The sequence below is a fragment of the Dermatophagoides pteronyssinus genome, unplaced genomic scaffold (genome assembly GCF_027571235.1).
Source record: "Dermatophagoides pteronyssinus isolate colony J.1.1.1.1 unplaced genomic scaffold, Derpt_VIB-CSIC_2022.12 sq0012, whole genome shotgun sequence".
Taxonomy (NCBI): Eukaryota; Metazoa; Arthropoda; class Arachnida; order Sarcoptiformes; family Pyroglyphidae; genus Dermatophagoides; species Dermatophagoides pteronyssinus.
Genome location: NW_027461536.1, coordinates 27326 through 55006, shown reverse-complemented (window position 1 = coordinate 55006; position 27681 = coordinate 27326). Strand labels below are relative to the sequence as shown.

Below are 27681 nucleotides of genomic sequence, written 5' to 3'. Positions count from 1 at the left end.
CGAAAATTCAAAATAAATTCCCGCTTCACAATTGGCTTGAATCCAAAATTGCTTGTATCGACTTTCATTTTGAAAATGAATATCCGATATTCGGAAATTTTCCCGAAAAAATTTCTGATGAAAAGTTTTTTGGAAATATATTTTCACACAACCAGCTGTCATTAATTCTTGTCAATTCATTTCGCCGCATGTTTTTTATTTTGTTTAGTTGATGAAAAAAATTTTCTAAAAAACAAAACAAAAAATGGATAAAAACAACGAACAACAGGATGATCGAACACCATTACATCGTGCATGTTCGAATGGTCAATTAGCATTGGTACGAAAACTTGTTCAAGAGGGTGCCGAAATTGATTGTCGTGATGAAATGGAATGGACACCGTTGATTATAGCGGCATCAGCTGGTCATAAAGAAATTGTTGAATATTTAGTGAATAAAGGAGCCGATATTGATGCAGCCACTGTAAATGGTCAACGTGCATTACATTATGCAGCATCAAAAGATTGGTTGGATATTTGTCGATATTTAATTGATTCTGGTGCATCAATTAATGTTTGTGATCGATATAAACAAACACCATTACATCGTGCTGCATCACGTGGTCATGAAGATATTGTTCGATATTTTCTTCAACAATTACCAAATCTACAGATTAATACAGCGGATAGTGTTGGTAATACACCATTACATTTAGCATGTGAAGAAGAACGTGAATCAATAATTAAAATGTTAATAAAATCTGGTGCTAATATTGATTCATTGAATCGAGATAAAAAACGACCAATTGATTTATGTACAAATCATTCATTTCAACGTTCGATACAAAATTTTATGGAAAATTCTATGGAAAATTGATAATAATAAAAATGATGATGAAATTCCGCGGGAAATTTTCCATGTTTAAAATTTTCTGATTTTTATTTTTTGCCTACTAAATTCAAATAAAATTTTTCTACTTTTTTTCCTTTTGGTTTTTTGGAAATATATTTATTCTCTAAATGTGTCAGAATTTATGATTTTGCGCTAAACAAAATTAACTTGTCAAACTAATAATAAGTTTGGCTGTAGTAGCAGTAGTATGTCATTGGAAATCATTGATGACTGGCGGTTGATCCAAATCGATCATCATCATCATCATGATGATGTAATGAAATGTAGATTTTTATTCAAACGATGCAAACTGCATACTCCTATGTTTGTTTGTTTTTTTTTGTTCACATCAAACTTAGATCAAGATGTGAAATGTTTGTCTGTGTATTTCGGCCTATTTAATCTTGTTCACATGCACACACACATTGTATCCATCATGAACATCATCATCAATGAGAAAGACACAAAAAAAAGAATTTAATTTTTAGAAGAAAAAAAATTCAAAAAATCGACTATTTCCACATGTACGAAAATGTTTGTGTCGAAATGTTCCATCATCATTATTTCCTTTTCAAAAAAAAACGTTCGAATCGAATGAATTTTTTTTAGTGAGCATCATCATAATCATCATCATTCTTGACAGTGATAACCGAAAACATCAATTTCCTCATCAGCCGTCAACATAACATCATCATCAACCAAAAAAGGGCATGTCTGTTTTGATATATAATGATGATGATGATGATCCAGAATAGAATAATTCTCTGTGTTGACAATATAGCAAAATGAAAGAATTTGAAATGAAATAAAAATCTATACAGTATTGACAGTATGTAAAAACTTTTATTACAATCAAAAATTCTGTATATGGAATTCTATCCATCATTCGTCATTCGTCATCACATCAAATATGACTGACATTGTATTACAACCGAACCAAGTTTATGACGACAATTCTAAACACGATCCATACATCCATCCATCCATCCATCTCTACTATTTGTATTTGGCAAACTAAAACTTAACTAGCTTTGAGAATCACGGCCGAATAAAATAGAAAAAAAATGGACATTATGTGCGCGCGATCCACATCCATTCATCTATCTATCTATCGATCGATTCGTATCCGATGAAAATGAACAAACCAAAACCAAACACACAAAACGATGATTATATGACAGTGAGTGGCAGTGGCATCTTCATCATCATCATTATTCTGATCATCATCATCAATATCATCATATTTCGATAGAATCTAAAAAAAAACAAAATCCCTTCTTTTATTCTCTCTTTTTTGATCTTGATTGAGATGAGCCAAACAAAACTATGTTTATTTTGTTATTGTTTGGTCATTCTAATCATCGAACAAATTGACCATTGTAATCAGTGTAATCTAAAAAAATGTTTGCCTAAAATCAACAACGCATTAAAGGTATGTTTGATTTTATTTAAAAAAAAACTTTACAAACAAGAATTTTGAATTTTTGTCTATTTCGGTTTTGCCATCATTTTTTTTGAATATCTGTTTACATCAGCAACATTCCTTTTCAATTTATTTTAAATGTGATTTTGTTTCGCTGCAATTTCTATTTTTTTCTTATTTTCAAATGAAACTTCTTTGAAATTCTTGAAAATATTGAACAAATTCATAGTTTTTTAAGGCTCATTAAGATATGACTCATTAACTATATGAAAAAAATTATGATCAATGTTTGTAAGCCCTTGATGATGATGATAATCATGACGATTAAATATCAAAAAAAAAAAAAAATTCTGTCTTTCTTCTCCACTACAGAATTATTTCAATACAAAACAAAAGTTTACACAAAAACCAAATAGAATAATGTAATGCAAATTAACATGGATTATGGTCTCGATTAGAGATAGTTGGGCCAGATGTTTCTACGGAATATTTATTTTTTTCTATTCCGAAAAATTCGGGATTTATTCGAGAATATTCGAGATTTTGTTCTGTTCTATCTAGTTTTTTTAGATTTTTTTTTTTGCATAGAATTCTATCTTTTTTGTTTTTATTTGTTGGTTATTGTTGGTCTGATTCTTTTTCTTCTGAAACACAAAAAAAAATCAACATTGATCAGCATGATTTTTTCCAGAATGATGATCATGATCAGAATATCAAATCTTTTTAAAAAAATCCAACTTTAAAGATAAAAAATTTTCCAGTTCAACTGATAAACTGATGGTCAAAATATTAATTGGCCAGCAGCCATAGATTGTTTTGTTAATTAATTAGATCTATGTTTGTGTTTGGTCGGTTGATTTCTATCTCTATCCAAAAAAGAAAAAATTTCGCTAATTTTTAGTTTTGCAGTTTGAAATTTATTTATAAAATTTAAATCAAAAATTTCTTGGTTTAAATTAACTAAAATTTTTTTCCCTATTGCCATTCACACACATAAACATTCAACAGTATCCACAATTTTTATTATCATCATTTTAAATAATGTTTAAAATCCCTTGTTGAAATGAAATGAAAAAAAAAATTTAATTTTCATTAATTTTTCAACATCAACGATTTGTATTAACAGTATAATAATAATAACTGTAATGACCGTTGGCAATGCCCATCGATCGGATCCAATCGATTCAATCAAACATCATATTTTTTCAATGTTGTTGTTGATCATAAAAAAATAAAATGAATTTCAATTTAATTCAATTAACAAACATTATCATCATTGGTATATCCGGAGCCATTTCATTACAAACAAAAATTACATTAATGGTTCCCTAAATGATGCTTATATTTTTAGATATATTTCAAGAATTCTAATCTTTTTTCTTTCTCAATTGATCCATCCAAAAATGAATGAGTTTTGACCCTCAAGGGCATGAACCGATTTAGTTCATGATCATCATTATCATGATGACGCCTCCAAATTTTTCAAATAAATTTAGCATGCGCAGCCACCAAATTTTGCTACAAATTACACTTTTTACTAATCTCAAATGTTCGAAATGACCAGGAAAAACAGCCAACCTTAACAAAATATGGACCATCAATAACAACAACACTAACCTATTGTACAAAAACATTTTTACCTCCGCCCATTTATTTCAGAACTGTTCATGTTGTTTGATTTTCATTAGCCATTCTTTATTTTTCAAATTGAAATCTAACAAAAACAGATCATATTTATATATGATATGAAGTAAGAGACCAGGGGCATTTTGTTTGATGATTGCTTTTTGTTGAAAACATTCTTCATGATTTGTTTTCTGTATGAAATCATCATATAATCATAGGTTTTGTTTTTTATTTGTCATTTCTATTTTGAATTTAATTCAATATGTTTTAAGGTCTTTAAAGGTCAGCAGGTAATTTAATTTGTCATTTGTTTTTGCTTGTGTGATTGTGATCGTTAATGTGAATGTGATCATCAATCATAAGAGAGAGAATCTCATAAGAAAAAATTTAAAATCTCTGTGTCTGTGTTGATGAATCTAATCAATCAATCAATCAAAATTTGTTTCACAAGAAAAATTTCATCAAATTGATGAATTTGTTTTCTTTAGCCGCTGCCGTCGTCGCCATCATCATCTTAATCAACATCGTTGATTTATCATCAGGTATGATTAAGTTTAATTTATTTATTTTTATGTTTGAATCCATTTTTTCAGATTGAAAAAATTTTCAATTGAAATATTCAACTCTGTGACACTTACACAGCCATTCTATTATATTGACCCATTCAATTTTATATGACAAATTGGGTCAATTCGTTTCCAATTTTTTCATGTTTTGATCGGTTTCTTTTGAACATTTTTTTTGTTTGGTTTGTTGAAACATGGAATAATTTGTTCTGGACCGTGGACAGTTTATTATTTGTTTTTTTTGTTGTTTTCAATCTCACAATCAACGTATATTGACACCAAACTTGTTTGACAGACAAAATTGGCGACACTTTTTTTTAAACCTTTCAAATTTTCTTATTCTACCACTGTTGATCAATAGTCGTCGGTCGGCCGGCCACTTTTGATCATTCAAATAGTTATTAAGCATGTCTGTCGCTATTTTATGTTTTTTTTTCTTCCAGTCAATCAAAAGATTCCGATTTCATTTGAATAGATTTTTGCGAAACTTTTCATTCTTTATATCACTTAGCAGTGTGGTGACAGAAAAACAATATTTTCTCTCGTTCTTCGTCTACCTTTAGGCAATCAACATTATTTTACGTCAATATTATGATTCAGATCAATATCAGATATTTGATGATTGAATCTAATAGTTTATTTTTTTATGATTATTTAGTTTAGTTTTTAAAGATTGATAAAGATATAATGTTATTTGGTTTTTTTATATAGTCTGACTGATTGATTCAATTCAATTTTAATCAGAAAAAAATTCTTGATGCCACAATAAATGAATGATTCGGCAAATATAAGTGGATCTATATTTGAAAAAATCGAAAAAATTTCCATTTAGTTTTTTAAATTTAAGATTTTTCAATGAAAAAAAAATTTTGATAATGATCTCAGTGTATATTTATTGTGTGTGTGTTTGAATTCAAAAAAGAATTGACAAAACAAAAATTCACAATCAACAAACACTGCAGTGATTTTCGAATGGTATTTACATTTGTTTTTTTGTTTTGTTTTGTTTCTTTGTCACTTCGTATCGATCAATCGATCTATTGATTTTGTTATGTTTTGTATAATGCAAATTTCTCTTGTTTGTTTGTTTCGTTTTAGTTACACTGATCATTGACGAAATAAAATAGTGAAAACAGAACGAACAGAACAAAATGATCCAAATGAACAATGGGTATATTTTATTTATTTTTTCTTTTCTTATGGGTTTATTTGACAACGAGGAAAAACAAGATGTTCATTTATGATTATTGATCCAATTGGATTAAGATTAACAAAAAAAAGACAAAGTGAAACCTCAGAAAAAATGAATAATTTTTTTTGTATGAATAATGAGATTATTTGATAGTTCAACAGAAAAAATGCAACAACAAAAAACATGTCACACACACGATTAAATCATGATTATAATCCATCCCTAGAAACATATGTTTTTTATTTCATAATGATTATCATTCTTGGACTGGATTTTTTTTTCGTTCCCTTTCGTTCGTCAAACATTTTCAGTTTTGGGTTTGATTTGAAATATCATTATCGTTGAACAAATAAATGAATGAGAATGAAACTTCATATAATTAAAATTATTACTGCTACTTATATGCAAAATGAAATGTATACGAGGAAGAATAATTATTATTCGGTTCCTGGATCGTTATAATCCAGCCCATTTTTTCTCTGTATTGTTTTTTTGCTGTTGTTATTTCTTTTGAAACATGATAATTATTGATGATGCCCATTTTAATCCAGATAAATTCATATTTTCATTTCATTAACTTTTTGTATATGTTTTTCTGTTTCACCGGTTCAAAAATTAGAAATAATCTTCATATAGAATTTCAAATACAGAAAATCAAACGATTCTTTCAACAAGTGAACTTTACTGAACGACGACCAGTAAAAAATGGATACCATTATTGAATTATTCGATAATAATATCAATGACAATAATGAAAAAGTTGAAGATGATGATAATGATTATGGTGATAATAATAATAACGATGATGATAATGATAATCAGGAAAAAAACATGATGATAACATCAAAAGATATTAATCAATTATTAAATGAAAATAAACAAGATAGTTATAGATCAATGAATAATAATGATGATAGAATTTCATTCATTGATCAATCATTATCATCAACGGAAATTATCATGAATATGAATGATACCGAACAATTCGAAAAAGATAAAAAAGCCGTCTATTCACATCCATTATTTCCATTATTAGCATTATTATTTGAAAAATGTGAGCTAGCAACACAATCAATTACATTGTTTGAAACGGATTCAAATCTAGCAACATTTAATCGTGAAATTGAAGATTTTATTGATCATCATCATCGTACGTTGGGTACTAATTCATCATTTTTTACCAATAATCCGGAAGTTGATTCATTGGTAAGATTCATTGCATTTTATTCTGGTGATTTTATTTTTGAATATAAAAATTTCCAATATAGATGCTAAAAGCTATACAAGTATTTCGAATACATTTATTGGAATTGGAAAAAGTATCACAATTATGTCAGGATTTTTGTCAACGTTATATTTGTATGTGTTTTGTATTGATTAATTTGAAATCAAATGTAATGATTTTTCATTTGTTTTATTATTACCCAAACAGCTTGTTTACGTTCGAAAATGCGTTCGGATAATCTCATACGTAGTGGTGGTGGTCATCAATTATCAATGAATAATGGAAAAAAACGAAATCCTTTATCGTCACCATCATCATCGTCATCATCGCCCCATTCATTCCTAGATGATGAATTTGATATGGATATAGAACCAATGGATAATGATGATGATGATGATGATAGAGAAAATCTAGCTATGGAAGATGAATTATCATGTGCATCATCATCATTTTTTCCATCCACAACAATACCAAATGAAACATTATTTTGCTCAAATCCATCACCATCATCATCAATTTCATCATCATCATCGTCGAATTCATATTTATCACAACATCATTCATTGCAAATATTAACCTCATCATCATCATCATCATCCCCCTCTTCATCATTGCATCAACCATCACCATCATTATCATTATCAATATCATCACAGAAATCAAATCCTTCATCATCATTAAATTCTATTCTATTCAATGGTGGCCAAAAATCAATTCCAATCACTCCCAATAATGCACCAATTATGTTTTCAGGTTTATCTAATCCATTGGTATTCAATTTCGATTCCATTATGTCAACATCGCCATCAACATTTTTGAAATCTATGTCCAAATGTATCCAGCAACAACAACAACAACCACATTCGCCACAAGAAAAACCAATAAGCATATCAAACAATTGTGATTCTAATTCCAATTCTAATGATAATGATGATGGTGATGATGACATGGTTCATGATCTCAGTTTGAAATCAAAATTAATTAATACAGAATCTATTGACATAAATGATGATAATAATCTCAATAAAAAGGAGGAAGAATTACCATCTAATCCATCGATGTTAGATGATAATCAATTGAAATCGAAAAAAGTGAAAAAAGAAAAACAAACAAAATCGAAAAAATTTTCAAATGATAAACAATCTGGTACGACGAACATGAATAATAATAATAATTGTAAACGAGGCGTTCTACCTAAACATGCTACATCGATAATGCGATTATGGCTTTTTCAACACATTGTTGTAAGTGTTGAAAAATGAATAATTTTTTTCGAATCAAATATTTATCAAATGTTTATTTTTAGCATCCATATCCAACCGAAGATGAAAAACGTACAATAGCATCTGAAACAAATCTTACTTTGTTACAGGTGAATAATTGGTTTATTAATGCACGAAGACGTATCCTACAACCAATGCTTGATTCGGCCAATAATGGACGAACAAAATCAATATCCGATTCATCATCATCAAATGATCCTGGATTAGATTTAACAATAACTGCTACAAAAAAAACTAATCGAAAAAATTTAACAAACATATCGAAAACAAAATCAAAGACAAAATCACAACCACAACAACAATCAATCAATAATCGATTTTGGCCACAATCATTGGCTAACATTATACAGACAAACGATGTAAAACAACCACAATTGTGAATTGATAGAAAACAACAAATTCCTGCTCAAAATATATTATTGTGGCAAGAATAAACGTTTTTATTGACAAATTCAATGTGTAATACAAAATGTAGAAAATGAAGGAAAAACTTTTTTTTTCTATTCAGATTTCATTGATTTTGGAAAATTTTTTCGTACAATTTGTTCGCATGAATATAGAAAATGAAGACCAAATGCTCTTAATGGACTCATCAAACAGATTTGTATTAAGCATTGTAACCATGAACGACATGGCATCATACCTGAACATAATGTTGTTACAACAAAACCATTAAAACCGATTGTCGATATAAATTGATTATTTAAGCAATCTTTTAATGATTTTTTTGCTACTTGTTCAGGTGTAAAAAGACCACCTTCATCGGAAATTAATTCAGTTATTTTTGGTTTTCCTTGTTGTTCATTTGCAAAACCTGGTGTATCTGTATCCGGTGGAAATGATACAGTAACACTGATATTATATGGACGTAATTCCATATCTAATGATTCAGCTAGACCAATTAAAGCAAATTTTGCAGCTGAATATGCTGAATAACCGTATATACCAAATACACCGGCAATCGAAGAAAATATCATTATTCGACCATTATCCATTTGACTTTTTTTCAATGATGGTAAACATGTTTTGATTGTATTTACTGTACCAAAATAATTAATATCCATCATTCGATGATATTCATCCAATGAACAATCATCGAATGTACGTGCAATAGCTGTACCAGCACAACAGATAAGTAAATCGATTGGTCCAGAATTAGATTCAGCATCGGATCGTACTTTTTCCAATTGTAACGTTTGCCGATTACTTATGTCAACAGAAAATGTTTGAATTTTCTGTCGATCACTATCAATGGCCATTGAAATTAGATCTTTTTGTGTTTTTTCCAAACATTTTTGATCACGAGCAACAATAGTAACATTGGCACCATTTTTAACACAAATTTTGGCAATTTCCAAACCAATACCTTTTGTACCACCGGTTATAAATACATGATGTTTATTTAATTTTTCCGAAAAATTTACCGAACAGAACCAACATTCATATAGATAGATTATGGCTACAATAATTATGAATAAAGCCAATATGGTTAAAATCATGATTTATTGATTTTTTTTTCACCAAGAATTAAATTTAGATAAAAAGATGATTCTACAGCTGTTCAATCTGCTCTTCTATCACCATAAAATATTGAGCAATTTTTTTTTTTGGGTTGAAATATTCCATAATTGATTCCAAAAATTCTAGATGGCAATCAAATCGTAATTTCTATATATGAATAATGTTGTGTGTTTGCGTGTGTAGAATTCATTGGATGTGCTGCCATATATACGGCGTGTGTAGGCCGGCATTATTTTATTATTGTTGGAAAAATTGTGTGTCTAATTCGACCGAGACGTGAAACGTTTTTCTATTTTCTCTTCTATTTTCTTTTTTGTTCAATTCGGTTACGCAAATTCGGGTAACAAATAATCGAAAGAAAAAAAAATTATCGACGACAAACAACAACAATGGCAAAAAGAACATCGGAATATCAATTAACTAAAGATAATTATAATGATGATGATGATGATGCTAAAGATGTTGATAATGGTAATGATAATGATGATGAACAGAAAAAACTTACAGCAACACCTGAAGTATTAAAAAATCGTATATTAATCAAAGCTAAACGACGAAATTTACAAGATTCAACATCATCATCGAATGTATTTAGTGGATTTAAAGGTAAAATTTTCAATCAGAAAAAAATATCGGACCAAAATTATATACGAAAATTTTGTTGTTGTTTTTTGTTAAGGTTTCTCATCATTTAGTAGTGGTAATGATGGTGTTGGTAATGATTCCAAATCATCATCAAATTTTGCATTCAATTTTGGTACAACAACATCAACAATAACAACTGCTGCTTCATCAACAGCGACAGCAACAACTTCGACTTCAAGTGATTCAAATAATTCATCATTTACATTTGGATCAAAATTATCTACGGGTATTGTTAATCCAAAACAAAATGGAAATATTCCAGATTCCAATAAAATTGACATTCCATCTTCTTCTTCATCGATCGAATCATCAACAACAAAAATGATTAATGAAAATAAAACTAATGATGATAAAGAATCGGCCGTTTTTTTGGCTAATCTAAATAAATTGAATAAAAGTTTTGTTGAACATATTTGTCAATATACATCGAATCCAAAGTGAGTAATTTTTCTGTTTTGTTTTTTGATTTTTTCTTTTATCTAATTTAATTTTTTATGTTTGATTTGTTAAATAGATCAATTTATGATCTAACATTAGTTTGTGAAGAATATATTGCAAAATGTAAAAAACTTCATGAAATAACACCAACAGATTCTTTAAAATTTATCAAGAATAATGTTGTTAATGATGATGACGTTGTAGAAAAAAGTAGCGATGATAATCAGAAAAAAATGGATTCTCAGTCAACCATAAAATCATCATTTACAATGCCATCATCAACATCATTAACAAAAAAATCGATGGAAAATGGTAAGCTATTTTCGTTTGGCGTTAAAAATGATGCGGTAGATTCTTCTTCTTCAACTTCAACTAATATTGATGCTAATAATAAAAAACCTTTATCAAGTGCTGATGATGGTAATATTAATAAAGGATTTTCATTCAAACTTGATTCCAAAATAACATTCGGTGGTAATATTTTTGGTGGTAATAATAATAATAAGGATAATGATCAACAACAGGAGCCAAAAAAATCTTTATTTCCAACAACAACATTTCCAGCTACAAATCCGATTTCATTATTCGGCAGTAGCAGTGGTGGTAGTAATATTATGAAAAAAATTGAAGATTCAAATACCGAAACGGCTACGGCTACTGGTGATGGTGATAATGATGATGGTGGCGACGGTGAACATGAACAGCCACCAAAAGTTCAATCAGTTGAACATAATGAAGATGATGCTGTTTATACAAAAAAATAAATATAAATTTTTATTTGATGACACAATGACAAATGATGTTTAATTTTGGATATTTTATTGCTTAAAATAGGTGTAAATTGTATTATAAAAAAGATGAAAATTTTGTTGAAAAAGGATTAGGTTTTCTTTATATAAAAACACCGAAACTTAATCAAGATGATACAAAAGATAGTAGTGGTGATGGTGGTAAATCACAATTATTGATTCGTGCCGATACAAATATGGGAACAATTTTATTGAATATAGCATTGATCGAATCTTTGCCGATAACGAAAGCAGATAAAGGAAAAGGTGTTCTACTTACCTGTATACCGAATCCACCATTGGATGCCAATAAAATTAAGAAAAATAACAGCAACGATGATAATTCTGACGATAATGATAAACAAACTGTTACATTTTTAATTCGTTGTAAACAATCTGATTGTGATGAATTATATGATAATCTAATGAAATATAAAAAATGAACCGAAAGAGAGAGAGAGATGCTTATCAAAATGACAGGGTCGATAAAAGTCGTTTTACCTCACATCATTAATGTGATTTTTTAAAACTTTTTCTTTTTTTCTTTCTTTCTTTTTGTTGACAAAAATCGATCGGCTTGTCATTATTACACAATATAACGATTTCTTGTTTTCATTTTCATTATTTTAAAATTAATAATTAAGATGTGTTTGTTTGAAAATAATTGATCACAATTAGAATTGATAAACTTTTCTTTCTTTCTTTTCTTTTTTAGATAAAATTAATTGAAAAATAAATTATAACCAAAATAATAATAATAATAAAACGGAAAAAAATGTTATTTTGATTGCTAAATTGATTTAAAATTATTATCAATTCCACACATTTTACAACTTAATTCCCAAAGTTGTTCAGCATCATCAATGTTGGTTGCATTTTTTACCATATTTTTGATTCGACGACAATTTCTATTTGTTACAAAACAAATAAAAATCAAATTTAAAAGAAATGTTTTCCAGAAAATAAAAAAAAATCCAAAACTTACGCAAAATAACCACCCGAATCATTCATAATATTCGAATCGAATGAACAATAAAGTGTTGTTTGTGCACCTAATTCTGGACTAATCAATATCATTCGACGAAAAAAATTTAATAAACATAATGTTAAACCATTAAGATGACGACCAAGTTCAGTGTTAACAAGACCCGGATGTACAGCATATACACGAATATTTGTACCATGAAGTTTTTTTGCCAATTCCAATGTAAACAAAACATTTGCCAATTTACTTTGTGCATATGCTTTTAATGGTGTATAAGCACCATTATCAAGATTAATATTATCAAAATGAATCGTACCGGGCATATGTGCTACTGATGCTAGATTAATAATTCTTGCTGATGATGATCGTTGAATTTTATCCATCAAAAGATTAGTAAGTAAAAAATGACCAAGATGATTTGTAGCAAATTGTGATTCAAATCCATCGATTGTTTTTGATTCTGGACACATCATAATACCAGCATTATTGATTAGATAATCGATTTTATCAATTTTTTCATTCAATTCTTTTGCACATTTTCGTACCGAATCTAATGATGATAGATCTAATTGTATTAATTCTATTTGATTTTTCGTAACATTATTGTTTAATTGATTAATTTCATTTCGAATTTCATCACAAACAATACGAGCTTTATTTAGATCACGACAAAGCATAAAAACATTTGCATTTAATTGGGCAAATATCCGTGCTGTATGTTGGCCGATACCAGAATTTGCACCAGTTATTACTACTGTTTGTCCGGTTAATCGTTCTTCATTATCATCGGGTAATTTTGCTCGTTTTCTTCGATAAACACCAATATTGTTTAGGAAATTCGCCTGTGTTTCAAGTAATGATTGAAATTGAAACAATAACATGAGATAGAATCGATGGAAAAAACCATTTTTATTGGTTTGGTTTGTCATGATGAATAAAACCCAACACTAACAACCGTAACAATAGTTCAAAGTCGATTCAAAATAAAATTCAAAATGACAATGAAAAAAAAACTATAGCCATTCATTTTCCTACGTAACACCAAATATTTAGGTGTTTTTTTTTGTATTCAGAAATTTCTTTTCCACTTGAGAAAAAACAGCAATAATATCATTATTATTTGTTCAGTAAAGTGTGAAAATTTCATTGTCGAATTCAATTTCTTTTTCTTTCCTTTTTCGTGTTTATTTGACCAGGATTTTATTGTGTGTTTGTTTCAAAACGGTTAAGAAGTTGATGAAACAAAATATAGAAATCACAACTGAAAAATGACAAATGTAAAAATGTGAATTTTTTCTTGGATATTTACTTTCAATTTTGTTGTGTAAAGAAAAACAAAAGTAAAAGCAAAAGCAAATTTTGAAATCCAGTAAGAAGAATGATTGATTGATTGATCAAATCAAAAATCGAATCTGATTTTTTTTTGTTTCCAATAAGGAAACGTTCGAATTTGAAAACAATCGATAGTTGTAGATGGACGATACTATCGATTTTTGAAGAATTTAAAATTTTCAATTTTTCTCAGTTTTTGATTCAATCCTGGTTTACCTGTTGTTTTTTCTGTGTGTTTATTGTTATTCAATAATTAAATGTCATTTATGTTTGGTTGCCAAAACATTATCCTTGAATTTCTTTTTTTTTTTTTTGATTTTGGATTTCAACCATTTTCGACAATTCATTCAATCGAATCAAAATTAACGATGCATGTACACCAGCAAAAATTTTTTTGCAACAAAAAAATTGTAATTATAAAAATGATATTTTTGCAAAATTATACTTCGTTTTCAAAAAAAAAAAAAAATAATAATTTTAAAAAATTGAAAAAATATGATTTTTCTGGAACACGTGCTGCCATCAGCCGACGCCGATAATTTTCATTTTTTATTTGAAATTATTTTCTACCTCAACACATTCACTACAATCCTTAACACCACATTTTTTTGACATTAATTTTTTTCTTCTCTTTAATTAACTGGAAAAAAAATTCCATTTAAGTCCAATATCTTTAGAACATAGCATATAACGAATCATAGAATGCACCTAAGAAGTACGCAAAAAATTTAAAAATCACAACAACAACAACAACAACATTAATTTTGTAAAAAAAATATTTTGACAACGTGACTTTGATCTTGTTTTTCAATATCATCGTTGTTCAGGACCAAAATAGAAATCTTTTCGAAAAAAAATCCGACCCTATATAGGAATTATTCTAAATTCAGGTATATTTTTTTCTGAAAACAAAAAAAAAGTAAAACAACAACAAACGACATTTGGGAAAAACCAAACAAAACAAAAAAAAATGTACAAAAACAAAAATTTTATTGCTATAAAGAATTCTGTAACAAACAAAACAAAAAACAACAGTATATTTTTATCCCAGAAAAAATAACCCTTTCAAGGTCGTTGTAAAAAACTATCAATAATAACCCGAGTAAAATTATCACAAATTTTCAAAATTGATTAGATCGATATAATGGATAAATTTACTATCGATAATCGTTGATTATGATGATGATTTATTCATGTTTGTTAATTAATGTTTGGCCCTTTTTTTCTACATTTATCGATCCATTGATGATGATGATGATCATCATCATTATCTCATCCTGAGATGGCCAATCTGATTGCAATGTTTTAGTTTGTTGTTTGAACAAATCATTTTTCACCATCTGACCATCATCATCATCATCATTTACCGATTTGATTTAATTTGATGATCATATTGCCTTTAGGCTTAATTTGTACTTGAACTTTTGTAATAATCTTTGAGATTAGTTTTAGGGACCTTGGATTTTTTTTAACGATCCAAAATATTGATGTGGATCATTTGATCATCATCATCACTGATTGACTCATTAGAGAAACAAGTTTATATTACGTTTTTGAAAAAAAATTATCATCTTTTTCTATGATCCGATAAAGCATTGATTAGGCAATCGAATCGTTTTTGGAATTGAAAATGGCTTTAAATTGAATCCAATTTTATTATGATTCATCATTAAACAATTAATTTGAAATGAAATTTTTTTTTTTTGAAAAAATTTCTTTAAAAATTCAAAAGATTTGGACTGATGGATGGATTATCAAGTAAATTAAACAAATTTTTTCTGTTTGTAAATCTGGTTTATGTAAATAATAAGTAGATTTTTTTTAAATTTCTAAATTTAAACCAAATCGATTGTTGGTTGTTTAATGATAAAAATAAATTGAAATTCATTTGATTTGACCTATGACACGTACACTAACTACTACATAGTTTATCAATAAACTTGACCAATAAAAAACGATTATCGTCAACAAACCAAACTTGAAACAAAATTGTTGTTGTTTGCTGATAAAACCAGCAAACAACAATACGTGTCTTCAAATGCGTAATGTTTCATGTGTGTGTGTGTGTGTGATAATAGAATAGGCAGGCTAATTATAACTTTAAAACTTAAGTGTTTTGAGTGGGTGTGTGTGGTATGTTTATTTAATTTCGATTAGTTTTTAAAAAAATGTTCAAAGATCAATCTGTTTGACAACAGGACAAAAACTGAAGAATTTTTTTTGCTGCTGCTGCTACTGTTGTTGTTTTTTGCTATCGATCGATCGCCTTCGATAATTTGATGGTGAATCAAATAAAAACCGATCAACATTGACCAAACGAATCATCATTTTATATTTTGACATTGTTCGATCAACATTGAATTTTCATTTTTCACCAAAAAAAAATATTTCTTTTTCAAATCAATCTTCAATATCCACAAATTCAGGTTGCTTTGGGTTTTTTAAGCTTGATATTTCGGTATTTTACCGTATTTCAATCTATTTTGATTTCTGAATTTCCAGGGTAAGTTTCCATCAACAATATCATTTCGTGTTTTTCTTTTTCCATCAAAAAACGTTTCTTGTCTTTAAAATTGGAAATTTGGAACATTTTGATAACATATCATTCTATAGATGCTAGTCCATGTTTTCAAAATCATCATCATGTTGATGAAAGTGTAGTGTTCCATTTTTGTTCCAAAATATTTAGTTTACATGTTTGCAAAGCATACTAGACAGATTAATTAATAAATAAATATTTTTGATATTGAGAGAGAGAGAGAGAGATGCTAATGCCAATGTGAACGTTTTTTTTTGTTGAAGATATTTTTTATTTTATTTGTGATTTATCATCAATCTTGATCTTGAATATTATTTTTTTTCTCGTGCGAACTTGTTTTTTTTCATTCAATTTTACTAGGTTATATAAATTACAAAAATTTTTGCATTCACATTCGATATTTGTGCTTAAATCGTTTCAATACGTGTTGCATATTGTTTGTTTTCAATAATTTTCAGTTTAACATCAACTTTATCATTTCATTATATAACCCATTTTTAGTTTTTGATCTAAAATTAAATATGTGAACGTTTGAAAAATTTCAAATTTACCTTTTTTTGTTTTTCATTTAAAAATTTTCTGCAATTTTGTTTCATTGATCAGCACGTTTTTAATCCATCTTTTCATCGTTTTCATCGTCATATTAGAAAGAATCAATCATGGTTGTACCACCACCAATACCATCATCATCGGATAATTTTAGCACCGGTCCAATTCCGGTTCATAATAATATGACCACCATCACCGCCAATGATAATGTTGATGCATTTCATCATTGTACATCACTTATGGGACAAGGTCTTATCGAACAACTTGGATGGATGTTTTATTATGTTAAACCAAATTCATCAATATTTATGAGCGTTGATGAAGTACCCAATTATGAAGTACAGGTATGTAATTTCTTTTGAACCGAATTAAAATTGATGGTTAAAAATTCAAAAATTTATTCTATGTCTAATAGATATTTCCAATTTTTGGTGTATTGGTCATCATTGAACAAATGATTCGTTTAATGCAACGTAAACGTTTTTCTCGTTTAAGTGATGTTATCGTTAATATTGGAGCTGGTCTCGTATTTGTTGCCGTTCGTGTTGCATTGCTTGGTGTTGTATTGAAATTATTCTATTTTCTTTACGATAATTATCGTATTGTTGATCTACCGAAAAATTGTGTATCAACATGGTTTATATCATTATTATCAGTGGAATTTGTTTATTATTGGGTACATCGTTCATTACATGAAATAAATATCTTTTGGGCAAGTCATCAATTTCATCATAATGCTGTTGAAGTTGATATTTCAGTTACATTACGTGATACTGTTGTCGATTTGGTTATCTATGAAGTAAGTTGAATGAAGTTTTTTAAAATCAATTTTCTTACATTTTTCTTTTCATAGTTTTTCCCAACACCATTAGCATTGTTTGTACCGCCGCCAATTCTTTTGGTTCATATGCAATTTTCATTAATCTATCAAGTTTGGTTACATACTGAAGTTGTATCACATTTAGGACCAATCGAATATATAATCAATACACCAAGACAACATCGTGTTCATCATGGTAAAAATCCATGGTGTATTGATAAAAATTATGGCGCATTATTGATGGTATTTGATCGAATTTTTGGCACTTATCAACCGGAAGAAGAGAAAATTGTTTTTGGTACAACTGAAAAACCATATGAAACATTCGATACGATTACATTACATTTTTATTATTATTATGATTCGGTATGGAAAAAATTTAAATCAATGAATACATTTGGTGATAAAATGCGAGCATTATTTTATGGACCTGGTTGGGCACCAGGAAAACCACGAACGGGTTTATTATCCGACATACCACCTGTCGATATTTATGCACCAATTGAACGATACGATTGTGAAATATCATTCTGGGAATCATTCTATGTTATGTTACATAGTTTTATTATTGCTATGGGTTTCTATGTTATTACTGATCATCCATTGGTTCGTAATTCACCATTGAATGCAATGATCATCATGTTCTACGTTTTGTTTGCATTAACATCATTTGGAACTATATTTGATCGACGGTAAGTTTGTATTTTAAATACATTTTAAATCCGGATTTTAAAAATTTCATTTTATTTGATTATCACAGATCAATTGGTCCATTAGTCGAATCAACACGTTGTTTATTGTTTTTCCCATTCGATTCATATGTAATGCAACCATGGATTGAACAATTATCACCACCATTACATTTACATGTTTTTATTGATTATATGCTTGGTTTAATTCGTTTAATTCATATCATATCGATTGCAGTGTGGTTATTCTTTTGGTTTCGCAATGTTCGCCGTAATCCAACAGCATTGAAAGCTGAATTATTATTGGTTAGCGATAATAAATCAACATTACTTAAAGAAGATAAATGTATCAGTGCATTTGCCTATAGTAACAATATTAATGTTATTAATCAACGACGACCATGGGCTATTGCATTATATGCTGTTACAATGGTAATGTCATTGACATTTATGTTTTTCATATTTGCATTACGTTTCGAAGAATGTAATAGCATTTTCAAGACATCAAACAATATTGAACTTTGAATATATAAATCAATCAATGACATCAATACATCCATTTAAATATAACATGATAACAACAACAACAATCATTTGTGCATCTTCGAATCCATCCATATTGATTTTAAAATGCAAATCTTTTTCTTTCATCTTCATCTCTTTTTTTAAATATTAAATTATATAATCATTCTTATTCTTATTATTATAACCTCATCATTTTAATATGAGCTTTTTCAAACAAGAAATAATTAAAATTTATATTTTTTTGTATCATTTAATTTTAAAAAAATAGTTTCGTTTGTTTATCACAAATTCAATCAGAATTGAGTGAATATAATATCACAATAAATCATTCTGAATTGAGAAAAAAAAATATTTTTGTTTCCAACATTTCAGTCACTAATATGATGTTGATATTCTAAAAGAAAACGATAAAGAATATCTAGATTTAAAAATGATAGCCAATTTTGACCAATATATTCATTAGCCATTATTAATAACATTGATAATGGTACAAGAATAACAACAATTGTTGTTAACAATGTCATTGATAATATTAATGCCGATATTAATATGACAAGTAACATTTGTAAATCACTTGGTTCGGAATCGATAACATGTTTACCACATATATGACTATCAAAATGAACATTTAAATTTAATGGATATGGACCCATATTATTATCATCAACATTGGGACAAGATTGTTGTTTTTCAATACGACGATGCATTCGTTCATCACTAAATGTTAAGTCAATAAATCGATCAGGTTGTTCATTACAAATATCAATTGTTTTATCAATAACACGATTAGTTATATGTGGCATATCGACCAATATAATTGTTGTTAATGTTGGTATCTGTTCTATCAATGTTGTTATAGAATAATCGGTTAACATATTGAATGATGATAAGCTAAGTTGTGTTAATGGAATGTGACGAAGATTTAATAATCCATAATCGGTGATTGATGCATTTCCTAAATGAAAATTTTATTAATAATTTTTATTTCAAAAAAAATTATAAATTAAGAAACTTACCGATTAATGTAAGCTCTTTAAGAATTGGACATTGTTCACTTAATGATTGTAATGAAAAATCATTTAACCGTAGATTCCAATCAAAATCACCAATTATCTGTAATCGTTGTAAATTTTTTGATCGTCTTAACATTTGTTCAAATTGTTGATGATTTATGGTTGATGGACTTTCATAGCTACGAATCTGTTCTAATACAAGACTATTCAATGATAATAGGCCAATATCCGATAACCATGTTGTTTGATCATCATTATCCGAATGAAAATGTAGTTCCAATTTGTTAAGTTTATCGAATTCTTTAAAAATTTTCAACGAATCATTTAATGGACCAAAAATAGATAGATAATGAACATTTTTTCCATTACCAAATGCAATATTTGCTAATATTTGTTCAATTGATTCATCTTCAGCAAGATTACCACAAATTAAACATTCAATATTTTCACCTAAATATCGAACCGATTTTCCCACACGTTGATTATCCGATATATCCAAATAATTAATCGATGAACAATAACGTATCACAGTGGTCAATTGTTGTTCATTCAAATGACATTGTCGTAATGTTAATGATTGTAATAATGGATATGTTCGGTTCAATAATTTCCAGCCATAATCATCTACATAATAATGATTGATAAAAAAACATTTGAAAATAATTACATTTGTCAATAAAAGAAAAAAAGAAAAGAAAAATTCAATCCATTATTGAAAATGTGTGCCTTTTTGTTCACACAGCAAAAATTTTTCATTCATTCATTCATTCGGTTAAGATTTTTAATTTCGATTACCACATTCATTTTATCGAACAGTAAACGAACCGATCCACACATCATAAATTAACAACCCAAAACGAAAACAAAAAACAAGAGAGATATTTGCCGGTGTATGATTTAGATTTGTTTTTTTGTTTTTTAAATTGTAATACCACAATAAAAATTGAATACCAATATAAATTGAAAAGTGGTGACTTTTTTCTTTGCATGAAATAATTTATGTTCAATTGTAAATTGATATAAGTCTTATATAACATGCATGCATGCATGCATATTATTATTACGACATGCATGCACGTGAGTGTGTCAATCAAATATCAATCTCCATTCTCCATTTTTGTTTGAAATTCAATTTAGAAACAAATATCTTACCTATGAGACAATTGTTGTTAAATAATAAAAATGGTTCATTTTCAATGAAATTGTTCTCTATTATTGAATTCTTTTGTTGTTGTAACAAGTTAAAATCATTTGTGATTGTCGATTGTGATGATTGTTGACAATTTACAAAACTTAAATGTCGTAATTGATGACAATGTTTTGCAATCAATGCCAATATTGTATCATTTAGTTCAATAACATTATTCATATGTAAATGATGAATATTTGGAAATTTTTCCAATAATTGATTCATTTTAATTAGATAATTATATGATGATTGTTGTTGTTGTCGATCAAGAATCATTGAATATTTAAAACGATTTTGACAACGACAACGACAAAATGTATGTGAAAATTTATGTGAAACCAGCGAAGATTTATTCATTACATATGTTGAAAATAATGATGATGTTGAACAGAATGCATAATTCCAATAATAATGTGATGAAAGTATATCATTAAGATTTGGTAATGATGATGATGATGATAATTTTGTTGATGATGTGAATGATGATGAATACGGCCATATGGATGATAATGATGATTTTGAATTATCATTAAATTGAATATAATCATTATTATCATCATCATCATCATCCGAATCAATATTGTCACTATCATTGGATGAGTTGAAAATATTGTCAATCGGTTCGACTGATATTAAACTTTCATTAAATTGTTTCCATTGATTTATAATTTGTTCAATAAACCATGGTTTATAATTAAATCGATAATTAAATGATTGATTATTTTGTTCATTATCAATTTGTTGTTGATGATGATCATCAATCATTCCGGATTGTTGTCGAGCATCATTAGCTAGATATGAATGAACAGCATAAATTTCTAATGATTTTTCTACAATAGCCATTTGATCTATAACCGATTTCCATTGTTGACAAACTAGACGACATTTTAATCTTTCCATCATTGATAAATGTTCAAATACTGATCGAAGACAATCTTGATTCAATATTATAAACATTGTGTTTTTTTGTTTGGAAAAATATCGATTATAATCACAATAACAAATATTATTATTTGAATCCGAAATATTTGAACGGGACAATTTTCGGAAACGGCAATTCGAATCCATATTTACGGATATTTCGGTTAAAATTTCTTTTTCGAAAATTTGCTGGTATCACCGATCGTTGTTGTTTATTCAATGAGTTTGATTGGCAAAAAAAAACAAAACAAAACCAAATCAAAATTGAATAACAAAAATTGTGTTAATCAATTTAACAAAGAGAAAAAATTTTGATGTAAAAAATGTTGTCGTTGTCTTTTTTCCAGGTATTTTGTTGTGGTATTTTCATGATAATAACAACAACAATAATAATAATGAATGAAATCGATGAAGCATGATGATGATGTCCTTGTCGATTATCACTAAAAAACTATTATTCAATGACAATATTTGAATTTACAAAAAAAAATGAATGTTTTTGGTGTCGTTGTCTTTGTCTTTGTTTTCGTCGTTGTTGTTGTTGTTTACGTTATTTTTGGTTAAATAATATTGAATAAGATAAAAGATATTAATGACGAAAAAACAGATAAACAAACAGGAACCAACAATTTTTTTCTGTGAAAAAAACAACGAAAATTTTAAAATTTTTTAAAATCAGAAATGCTTGCGATTTTGTTGTTGTTGTTTGTTTGTTTGTTGGATATTGATTGGGGAAAAACCAAATCTGAAAAAATTGAAAAAACGCTTGATTAATTTTTTGGAAAAAAAATCATCAAAATGTCATTTGTGTATTTGGTAAAGAGAAATAACAAGGAGAGAGAAAAAATGGATATATAGAGAGAGAGAGAGAAAAACAAAATGATAAAACAAAAACCACCACCACCCTTACCACCATTTAATGATCATCATTAACTTTTGAAGAAAAAAAAATATAGACAATAGAAGATCACGACTTTTTCAACAAAAAAAAAAAATTGTTGCCAATGCCAAAAAAAGAGAAAGGGTAGAAGGAAATGATAAAATTCACAATTTTTTTCAAACACATCAAATCCTTTCTCTCTCTCTCACTTTATCATTCAACCAATCAATCAAACTGATCAATCAAATACATGGATCGATTGATGTCCTTGACAATCAACAACAATGTCATTAGATTGTTTTATGATGATCGAACAAATCGAACAAAGAAAACAAAAAGGATGTTTGTTTATTGTTCGATTTTTTTTTATTGGTCACTATTTCAACCGATTCGATTCATATGTAACATTAGCCAATGATGATATTCGTTCGAATTTTATTCGTAGATTTGTTCGATAAGGATAATGATGGTTATGGTAATTAAATTGGGGTTTTTTTGAGGTTGAAAATCAAAAAATCAAATTCTTTAATCCAAAAGAAATTAAAATCAATCTTGTTTCACAGATTTTCAACACACGATCACCATCATCAACAACAACATCACTTCATCATTTTGTCGTTATTATCGATCAAATGATTATTTTTAACCATTTTTGAAGATATTTAAAGATTATTGGTGCAAATGGAAAAAAATACATAAAAGTTATTCAATAACAACAACAAAAAAATCTGCACTCATTTTAATCAACAAATTATAATTTTTATAAAAACAAAAAAAAAATCAAATCAACAATTCGGACGTCACAAACTTTAATCGGTTTGTTTATTTGTTTGTTGTTGTTCAAATTTTCAAATGAAATCAAAACTAAATACGTGTTCAAACACAAACACATCTTCATATCATTTTAGTTTCAATGAGATAAAAAAGAAAAATTTTATGAATTCCAAGAAAAAGGAAAAAAATTGAGTCGAAAAACAAAAGTGATATTGGAAAGAGTGCAAGCGAACGAACGAAAGTAGCATTCATTAAATGTAGGATTTATATGAAGATAAATCAAGTTGATGTTTTGCTGTTTTTTTTTCTAATTAATATTCATTTTCATTCAATTTTTCTTATCGAAACAAGTTAATCTTTGTTGTTTTTTTACGTAATGTGAAAGAGTGAAAGTGAAAGAGATTTTTTTTTGCTTTTTCTCAAACACAAACTTTCGTAAAGAAATCTGATTTATTAAATTAATTTTTTCTTACAAAATTCCAAAGATTTTTTTTTCGTTGATCATCATTTGATATTTCTCATTTGTTTTTCTTATCACAGAATTAAAAATTTTATTTGTAAGGATGTACGATCCTTGAATTTTTTTTTCGCAAAATATAATAATGGAATTTTTGATTGCTGATAAATTCATCTTGTTATAAATTCAACAGAAATGAATATGATTGTGTTATGATTAAAAAACATAATTTTGTTATTAAATATAAAAATGATATTGATGCAATGAATGATATGATGTACATGAAATTTATCGATGATTCGGTTTTGAATATTGATGAGGATGATCGATGATTTTGCTCGCGTTGCTGTTGTTGTTGTTGTTGAGATGATGATGATGATGGAATGATTGTTGTTCCAAATGAAAATGATCGTTCCATACAAGATGAATATAATGATTGTAAAAAATAAAGTATAAAAACTAATGATATTATAGTTAATGTGGATAGAATTTTCATTCCATTTAATATAATATCCGGTATTGTTAATATTGTTTGAATAAATTGATAATTTGAATGATCAAATAATCGATATGCATATTGAAAATATTTTGATTGTCGTAATATTGATGATGATGATGATGATGATGATGATGAAAATGATGATGATAATGGTTGTGATATGGTTATGGTTAAATTTGGATTATTTTCAGGTAAATTGATTGAATGAATCACAGGTTTCGATGATATAAAACGATATGATGTTGATGATTGTGATATTTGTATGTTTAAACGACGTAATGGATCTATTTATTAATTTTCAATAAATTTAATTTATGAAATTTTATTACCAAAAGAAAAATGTAAAAATCATCATACCTTTTCGATGAATATCGATTATTGATTGAATAAATTTTTCCGGTTGTTCAATATGACAACAATCACGTACAATTAAATCGGTTATTGTTTTTGATTGATTTAATAGGGCTAAAATTCCCAATTGATTTATTGATGGAAAATCAATTAATTGTAATCGTTGTAATTGTGGAAATGTTGATAATATTTGTAAAGCATTATTTGTTGTTGAAAAATCACCCGGATTTATAGCTAAACATGTCATTTTTGGACAATACTCGCGCATATGTTCGAATGTTCGATCATTGAATGGACATTCGAAACCATTTTTCGAATCAAATACAAAACGTTCCAAATTTGGACAACCACGTAATATTTGTAACACTTCTTTATTCATTGATAATGATGTATCATGTGTATTATGCTGGGTAGAAAAAAGAAGAAGATAATTTTTGTTTAATCAAATTCAAAGTCCAAATAAAAAAAATTGTTTAGAACTAAAAATGTACTTACATGATAAATTTCTAAACAACGTAATTGGCTTAAATGACGAATCGATGATAAACATTGTATTGAATCATGTTCATCAAATAATGTACGCCAAAAATGTATTGTTAATCGTTGTAATTGTTTCATACGTTCAATTAATGGAAATTGATTATCAATATAACCTTGTACAAATAATTCTGTTATTGATTGACAGCCAGGACCCGAAACAATTGATAATATTGGTATATATTGAACATCATTATGATTATGATTGTCATTGATAATTGTTGTTTCGGATGATAAATAATTTCCTAATGATAATGATCGAATTGTTGATGATAAATCACGTAATGCTGTTGCTTGTTCCAAACGATTATCTGTTATATCTAATCGTATTAATTGTCGAAATCCATTAATAATAATAGCCAATTGACGTTCATCAATTTGACAATCTTTGAGAATCAATGTATGAATTTGTTGACCAAATATAGTGATCATTCGTTGCCAACCATTATATGTAAGGTTTATATGATTTGATTCATCCATACGACTACGACCAACACCATGACATTGAATAAATGAAATTGATTGTAATCGTGGACAATTAATGATTAATTCTTCAATCATATGATCATTCCAATGATTTATTGATTCAAATCGGATGGTACGAAGATTTGGAAAACGTTTCAACATTAAACAATAACATTGATAACGTATAAATGGATATGGCCATTTTATTGTATTTAAATTATTGTTTGATATTTGAAAATCATTATCATCAACATCTTCACCGAAAATAGTATTTTGTGGTCGATATTGTCGTTGTTGTAAATGTAAATGTTTTCGACATTGATAATGACGATCATAACCCTGGATATTCAATTCGGATTGTATCAATGCTAAACAATTTGCTGACCAATTCCATATTGTCGAAATTTGACGACATTGTTCACGATCATTAATTGATAAATTTTTCAATATTTCAATTATACAATCAATATTTTTGATTGTTGCCATAATTATTGTCACTGTGTGTGTGTAGTGTTTCACATTAATAATGATGATGATAACAAAGAATTGATTGATGGAAAAATTTTTCAAATTGATTTTGAACTTCAAAAAAAAAAAAAATTATTTCAAAACATACGAATTGAAGATGAAAATGAAGATGATGATCAGATGAAAATATCCTACTTTTTTATTGGGTCAATGTTTTTCTTCTTTTTCGTCGTCGTCGTCGGTTTTTCTATCATTTATAGTACAGTTAATTTGTTTCGAATCAATTCGAATCGAATCGAAAAAATAGAAAATTTGAAGCAAACAAACAAGTTCCAACTTTTCTCTTATGTAGCATATACACACACAGAGATTTAGTTGTTCGACCACTTATGGTGGTATGTTGTCAATTTGAAAAAAAAAGAGAACAAAGATCCAAAAAAAGAAATGAAATGAATTCCATCAAACAAACAAACAAAAAATTTCTTTCGGTTTTTTTTCGTCTTAGTTCATATTTCAGGTATTTTCATAAATCTTCAATTCAATTCATCTCCTTCTCTCTCACACAGACAATATGACTGATGAATAAAAAAAAATGATAATTTGAAACAATTTGGTTTCTCTCTTTTTCTCATTGGTTTTATTTTTATTTTTTAAGAAAAAAAAATATTTTTGGCTTCAGTTTATCATTGATTTTTTTTTCGTTGCCTCTTTTTCTTATTTGATGAAATGAGAAGGAAAAAAAATCTGGCAAATTATCAAAATGATAAAACGAAAAACATTCAAATCAAATAGGAGAAAAAGGAAAAAAAAACTGTACTTTTTATTTTGATGATGAAAATGAATTGAATTTTTTTCCACTTCAAAAAAAAGTTGGTTTCGGCACAAACACAAGCATGCACTAAACTTGTGATAAATATTAATTTGGGTTTTTTTTGTGTTCCATTTCAATAGATGTTTTTGTTTTTGTTAAAAAACATAATCTTATAGAGGGTGTTAGGGGTTAAATTGATAGAGATTATTCGAAAAAGAAAATAAAATTTCAAAAAGAAAAATTTCCCGAATTTTTTTTTTTTTTGAACGAAAAAAAAACTTTACAGAAATATTCGAATG

At 27.7% G+C, this 27681-nt stretch overlaps 8 protein-coding genes across 13 annotated transcripts; 4 read left to right on the top strand and 4 right to left on the bottom strand.

Moving 5' to 3' along the window:
• Nucleotides 1–143: 143 nt before the first annotated feature.
• LOC113789398 (uncharacterized) lies at nucleotides 144–963 on the top strand. The gene has a single exon (XM_027338926.2). It carries the CDS (start codon nucleotides 245–247, stop codon nucleotides 854–856), a length of 612 nt encoding a protein of 203 aa, XP_027194727.2. The 5' UTR covers nucleotides 144–244; the 3' UTR covers nucleotides 857–963.
• Nucleotides 964–1094: 131 nt separating this feature from the next.
• On the top strand, nucleotides 1095–8637 carry LOC142645448 (homeobox protein unc-62-like). Of its 3 annotated transcripts, XM_075821657.1 has the most exons (6): nucleotides 2185–2303; nucleotides 4409–4462; nucleotides 6298–6884; nucleotides 6947–7037; nucleotides 7111–8147; nucleotides 8210–8637. In XM_075821657.1, the coding sequence occupies exons 3-6, from the start codon at nucleotides 6384–6386 to the stop codon at nucleotides 8564–8566; spliced, it is 1986 nt and encodes a 661-aa protein (XP_075677772.1). In that variant the 5' UTR covers nucleotides 2185–2303; nucleotides 4409–4462; nucleotides 6298–6383; the 3' UTR covers nucleotides 8567–8637. The 3 variants fall into 3 exon arrangements, with proteins under 3 accessions (XP_075677771.1, XP_075677773.1, XP_075677772.1); XM_075821656.1 differs by lacking the exon at nucleotides 4409–4462 and having other exon boundaries at nucleotides 1095–2303; XM_075821658.1 differs by lacking the exons at nucleotides 6298–6884; nucleotides 6947–7037 and having other exon boundaries at nucleotides 1102–2303; nucleotides 4372–4462.
• Kdsr (3-ketodihydrosphingosine reductase) lies at nucleotides 8568–9685 on the bottom strand. Its single transcript, XM_027338922.2, has one exon. It carries the CDS (start codon nucleotides 9683–9685, stop codon nucleotides 8687–8689), a length of 999 nt encoding a protein of 332 aa, XP_027194723.2. The 3' UTR covers nucleotides 8568–8686.
• A 205-nt stretch (nucleotides 9686–9890) lies between these two features.
• Nucleotides 9891–12193, top strand: LOC113789457 (uncharacterized). The gene is made up of 4 exons (XM_027338995.2): nucleotides 9891–10313; nucleotides 10387–10789; nucleotides 10867–11550; nucleotides 11625–12193. The coding sequence occupies exons 1-4, from the start codon at nucleotides 10097–10099 to the stop codon at nucleotides 12019–12021; spliced, it is 1701 nt and encodes a 566-aa protein (XP_027194796.2). The 5' UTR covers nucleotides 9891–10096; the 3' UTR covers nucleotides 12022–12193.
• Nucleotides 10971–13651, bottom strand: LOC113789392 (retinol dehydrogenase 12-like). The gene is made up of 2 exons (XM_027338921.2): nucleotides 12564–13651; nucleotides 10971–12486 (listed from the first exon to the last, which is right to left on the bottom strand). Exons 1-2 carry the CDS (start codon nucleotides 13490–13492, stop codon nucleotides 12369–12371), a joined length of 1047 nt encoding a protein of 348 aa, XP_027194722.2. The 5' UTR covers nucleotides 13493–13651; the 3' UTR covers nucleotides 10971–12368.
• A 2496-nt stretch (nucleotides 13652–16147) lies between these two features.
• LOC113789385 (alkylglycerol monooxygenase-like) lies at nucleotides 16148–19271 on the top strand. Of its 2 annotated transcripts, none has more exons than XM_027338914.2 (5): nucleotides 16148–16398; nucleotides 17038–17327; nucleotides 17399–17782; nucleotides 17837–18495; nucleotides 18564–19271. In XM_027338914.2, the coding sequence occupies exons 2-5, from the start codon at nucleotides 17094–17096 to the stop codon at nucleotides 19015–19017; spliced, it is 1731 nt and encodes a 576-aa protein (XP_027194715.2). In that variant the 5' UTR covers nucleotides 16148–16398; nucleotides 17038–17093; the 3' UTR covers nucleotides 19018–19271. The 2 variants fall into 2 exon arrangements, with proteins under 2 accessions (XP_027194715.2, XP_027194714.2); XM_027338913.2 differs by having other exon boundaries at nucleotides 16150–16398; nucleotides 17082–17327.
• LOC113789381 (uncharacterized) lies at nucleotides 19248–23933 on the bottom strand. Of its 2 annotated transcripts, none has more exons than XM_075821654.1 (4): nucleotides 23829–23933; nucleotides 21183–22885; nucleotides 20034–20654; nucleotides 19248–19972 (listed from the first exon to the last, which is right to left on the bottom strand). In XM_075821654.1, exons 2-4 carry the CDS (start codon nucleotides 22285–22287, stop codon nucleotides 19386–19388), a joined length of 2313 nt encoding a protein of 770 aa, XP_075677769.1. In that variant the 5' UTR covers nucleotides 22288–22885; nucleotides 23829–23933; the 3' UTR covers nucleotides 19248–19385. The 2 variants fall into 2 exon arrangements, with proteins under 2 accessions (XP_075677769.1, XP_075677768.1); XM_075821653.1 differs by lacking the exon at nucleotides 23829–23933 and adding an exon at nucleotides 23051–23784.
• Nucleotides 23934–24244: 311 nt separating this feature from the next.
• On the bottom strand, nucleotides 24245–27545 carry LOC113789388 (uncharacterized). 2 transcript variants are annotated; one of them, XM_075821655.1, is made up of 4 exons: nucleotides 26720–27545; nucleotides 25597–26600; nucleotides 25108–25507; nucleotides 24245–25034 (listed from the first exon to the last, which is right to left on the bottom strand). In XM_075821655.1, the coding sequence occupies exons 2-4, from the start codon at nucleotides 26587–26589 to the stop codon at nucleotides 24430–24432; spliced, it is 1998 nt and encodes a 665-aa protein (XP_075677770.1). In that variant the 5' UTR covers nucleotides 26590–26600; nucleotides 26720–27545; the 3' UTR covers nucleotides 24245–24429. The 2 variants fall into 2 exon arrangements, with proteins under 2 accessions (XP_075677770.1, XP_027194717.2); XM_027338916.2 differs by having other exon boundaries at nucleotides 25597–26685; nucleotides 26767–27545.
• Nucleotides 27546–27681: the final 136 nt, after the last annotated feature.